The sequence below is a fragment of the Temnothorax curvispinosus genome, unplaced genomic scaffold (genome assembly GCF_003070985.1).
Source record: "Temnothorax curvispinosus isolate PA1 unplaced genomic scaffold, ASM307098v1 QBEX01005183.1, whole genome shotgun sequence".
NCBI lineage: Eukaryota > Metazoa > Arthropoda > Insecta > Hymenoptera > Formicidae > Temnothorax > Temnothorax curvispinosus.
Genome location: NW_020214963.1, coordinates 533 through 5,176, shown reverse-complemented (window position 1 = coordinate 5,176; position 4,644 = coordinate 533). Strand labels below are relative to the sequence as shown.

At 40.7% G+C, this 4,644-nt stretch overlaps 1 protein-coding gene across 1 annotated transcript; it reads left to right on the top strand.

Moving 5' to 3' along the window:
- Positions 1–2,809: 2,809 nt before the first annotated feature.
- Positions 2,810–3,355, top strand: LOC112454631 (E3 ubiquitin-protein ligase rnf146-like). Its single transcript, XM_025016126.1, has one exon. It carries the CDS (start codon positions 2,810–2,812, stop codon positions 3,353–3,355), a length of 546 nt encoding a protein of 181 aa, XP_024871894.1.
- Positions 3,356–4,644: the final 1,289 nt, after the last annotated feature.

The following is a 4,644-nucleotide window of genomic DNA, read 5'->3' as shown; positions in this document are numbered from 1 at the left end:
AGGGTAGTGCAACCACCTCTGGAAGGGCGAAACCAAAGAGAGCCGTCAACTCGAAACAGAAGAGTACCAGCGAGATTCGCGGATTTCTATACGAAGTTTAAGTAGAAGGTAGTTTTCCTTTACGAGGGGAAAGGTGTTATGTAGTTCATAGGTTTGCGCCATATTGTTTTCGTTTCCGCCTATACGGGAAGTAGAAGGCCCAAGAACGCGAGCGCTAGCGTATATCTATATATATAGTCGTTGCCTCACGGTGAATCTCTCTCTTCCGTCTTGTCCGTCCGACAGCACAGAGCGTAGTATTTTGTATAGCGAGTAGAAATAAACCGAGGTAGAAATACTGAAGTGCTGGAGTCCTTGTCTCTTTCCCGATACACAACACCCGACAACTCAGAAATAAGCTCTTCTACATCCCCCCAACAACCCTAAAAAGGTTTCATTGATACCGCTTCACTTCCGAGCTCAAATGTCTAATTCGACTGGACTATAATGAATGCATCGGTCGTCGTCGAACGCTCAAGAACGACATGTGGAAAATGTTTACGCGCAATGGAAATTACAAATGGATCGACTCGCTGCCGGGTCTCGTATCGGATTACAACGCGCGAAAGCATCGAACTATCGGCATGCGACCCATCGATGTTACCCCCCCCCCGCGATCGCCGACAAGCTCCTAACAACGGTGTACAGCCACGTAAAGATCGCTGCTCCCGCGCGATTCAAAATGGGCGACTCGGTACGCGTGAGTAAATTCAAGACAATCTTCAAGAAAGGATACATATACCAAATTGGACCACGGAGGTGTTTAGAATCGTCAAAGTGCAGAAAACTAATCCCGTGACGTATCTATTAAAAGATTCCTGCGGAAAACCCGTCGCCGGCGGCTTCTACGAATACGAGTTACATCGCGTTGCTAATCCCGACGTGTATCTCGTTAAAAAAGTTTTGCGTAAAAGGGGGGAGGGTGAGGTTTATGTAAAGTGGTTAGGATTTGATAATTCACATAATTCATGGATACACAAGAATAATGTATTGTAAAAATTTATTACAATATAAAAACATATTACACATACAAATGAGTCATTTATTTTCATACATATCTAAATGTAATTACAATATATATTTACGATGGCATTTTATAATGCCCCCCATGGCAGCGTCTCGGTAGAACCGGGTATAATGTATCGCTTATTGTCGTACGGACTTAGAGCTATTTTCGTTTCGGACAAGGTGTACATCTTGTGTTGTTTGGATCTTATGCACGCCTGCTGTGATTCTTAAAGGCCAACCACTTATCGTTATCGCTCGGTAACTTGATCGCGCAGTCGTTCATCTCCCGACTGTCGACGGTGTGGGCTTCCAATTTCTCGCTCGTGTAGAAATAGTGCAAACATCTGTAAATAATGAAATTTTTTAATATCTTTTACGTAAAAATTATTTTTATTATTTATTAGGATGTATACTCACCGATCGCAAAAGTATTTCCGACCATGGTGTCGATTGATTTGCGAGCTCACGAGGCGGGATAGGTTCTTAATCCATGCAAAATGTCCCAAGTTGTCGTCATGCACGTACAGTAGATTTACGTGTCTGCCCATCTTTCGGTCAGTAACACGTATTGGTAGGATTGCAAGTTCCTTGTTTTTTTTCTCGATGGATTTTTACACGTTGATGGAGATGTTGTTGTGATTTTCAAACCGTTTAATTTGATCCAACGTCATTGAAAACTCAATGTCCGTAAGATTTAGCACCGACGTGTAATGTGGATACGACAATTCGCGTTCTGCATGTCTCTCGGCTGAATGTAGAGCAGCCACCATTGACCATGCAAAACATGCATTGTCTCTTGATTGCACGTTTATCGCCGCTCTCTTCAATTTAATTTCTCGCGGTATTTCTACAAAACACATGTTATTACACGATCTTTTTTCTAACACAATTTGTTGTACTCACGACTTCCAATTCTCGACTACTGAGCGTATCCCCCCCAGATTCGTCATTTTATATCCTACTAATGATGCATCGTTTGCTTTTTTATCGAAAAATGTACAATTTGCAGTTTTGCACGTGTTCGATGAAATCATTGCGAGACACGTATGTTCTTGAAAACGATATCATGCCATTGACTTTCGGTGATTTGATCTGTATAATTGCAGCAGCCATACATCGGCGCTATTTGCAAAATTTGCAGTTTTGCACGTGTTCGATGAAATCATCGCGAAACATGTCGCGACATGTTCTTAAAAAAAAAAAAAAAACAATATCGCTCCATTGACTTATGCGAAATTGCAAAATTTGCAGTGTATGCACACCATGCACTAAAACAGAAGAAACGATACGCGATGCTCTAGTTGGAACGAGAGAAAAAAAGGCAATAGAAAAAGTATATAAGAAAGAATGAAGCGAGTCAAAATCACAGTCTGTGATTTGATAGTCTACGCGTCGGTACATCGATTGGAAAAAAGTATAGCGGTTATTTTACATTTTTTGTGCCGAGTATTCAATATAGAGGAATACTTTTCACGATAAAGGAGATGACAATAATTTCGATATGGATGTAGACGAGAATCGCGCGTTAACGGATGACAGTGATTATTTCAGCGATGAAGAAGATGGTCGTAAAGAAGTCATTGAAAGAATAGTGTCGCGTGAGGAAATCGTTGCACTAAATTTACATACAAAAGAGTGCGTACTATTTTTTTATTATTCAACGGATGGTGCACTTGCACTATGTCGCTCATGCATAAAAGCTGTATCGGGCTTCGTCGGATGAGACTCTGACCCTGTCGGCGGTCGCGCGACTTGTCCTGCCATGGCGCAAGCGAAGCTCGACGTGCCGAAGAAATCTGGCGGCGGCATTAAAGAGAAAGATAAGGATTCCGAGGAAAAGGAAGGTCCAACTGTTGTGCCAGAATGCGCAGTATGCCTGCAGCCTTGTATCCATCCACCACGATTACCCTGCAGCCATATATACTGCTATCTGTGCGTAAAGGGTGTCGCTAATCAGAGCAAGCGGTGTCCGATGTGTCGTCAAGAGATCCCACCGGATTTTCTCGAGAGACCTCAGCTGATGGAAGTGGAGGAGCCTCAGAAAGAATCGGAACATCCTGAGGAAGAGTACCAATGGTTTTACAAAGGTCGAAATGGTTGGTGGAAATATGATCCGAGGACAAGCAATGATCTAGAGACTATTTACAAACTAGGTGACGCGCAATGCGAACTTTTGATCTGTGGCATGCTTTACGTATTTGACTTTGAAAAGAAATGTCAATATAGAAAATACAACCCACGTTACAAACGTAATATCAAACGTGATAGAAAAGATGCTCCGTGCAAGGGTGTTTTGGGTGTACAATAACATTTGTAAAATGGATTATTTGTCCGTTAAGATCGAAGATTCCAATTCCAAATCCATATTTAACAACATACTCAACTATATTCAATGGTTTCATACAGCATTATACAAATACTTGATATCGAGTATATACATGCATGCACAATCACGTTCAACATTATACAAATACTTGATATCGGGTATATACATGCATGCACAATCACGTTCAACATTGCACATGATATTGTTCAGCGTGTGATCGAGTCACGTGCAAGTGCTCCTTCGAAGATTGTGGCGTGATTTAAAAATAGTGTGTGAAATAAGACAGTATAAAAAACATGGAACATCTCAATGAAACAGAACGCGACCTGGAAGGATCCAACCAAATCGCTACCTTGGGCGAATATTAGCGCGCAGTCGAGAGTTCGATACGGTTTGAGTACGTTGCAATAAACAGCCTCCAGATACGATGAACACTCACGGTGCGAACTACTACGTTCCGATTCAGGACGAAACGTGTGAGAAACAGCACAATGAGTAAGTACCGCTAATTTTCGTATATACTTGTGCAAAAAAAACTTTTATAAACATAATTGTATTTTTTTCAGTTTTGATAAACCCCGCTACACGTCTCGTATTTTGGGAAAGAGATTTGCCTTGACATCGACCGCATATAAATTTTTGGATGTTGGAATCAACGCTGGACCAATGTCCTCTGTGGATATACTTATTAAGCGATAACCGAGGCAATCGGATAATTCTGCCTCATGCAACGTGGGTGACATTCATCGAAAAACGTGCAGGTATTCAGCGACTCGTGCAGTCGCCGACACCATCATCGCTAGCGTTTCGAGATTTGGAACTCGTTAAAATACGCGACGCAGATATTGTAAAATTGACATCGTGCGACACCAGCTTGTACATGAAACCGTCAACTGTACTCTTCCTGTTCGAACTAGAACATTGCGTTGAAAATGTGTATTTTCAACTATGTCAAAATGTTTATGGCGTAAGTGAAAAATTCAAACAGTTTGTAACAATTTTACGCCAAAATTGGATCATCGATAAATGTAATGCAGTTAAAATCTTGCGTGAAGTTTATGATAAAAATTCGATTATTGATTGCGAATTATTAGCCTACGCTTTAGATACTATTATGTATATTGCGCTACATGAGAAATAAATAAGTATATAATATGGTTAAAAAAAATTTCCTTTTCATTTACCGTTCCTTGTCGTTAAGCTGTCTTCGTTTATCGTTTACTTAAATGTAATATTAAAATTAAATATCGCGAAGATCTAAACGATTAAAT

Bases quoted from the DNA above. Each gene is read 5' to 3' on its own strand.
- LOC112454631 (XM_025016126.1), top strand. From the start codon at position 2,810: ATGGCGCAAGCGAAGCTCGACGTGCCGAAGAAATCTGGCGGCGGCATT.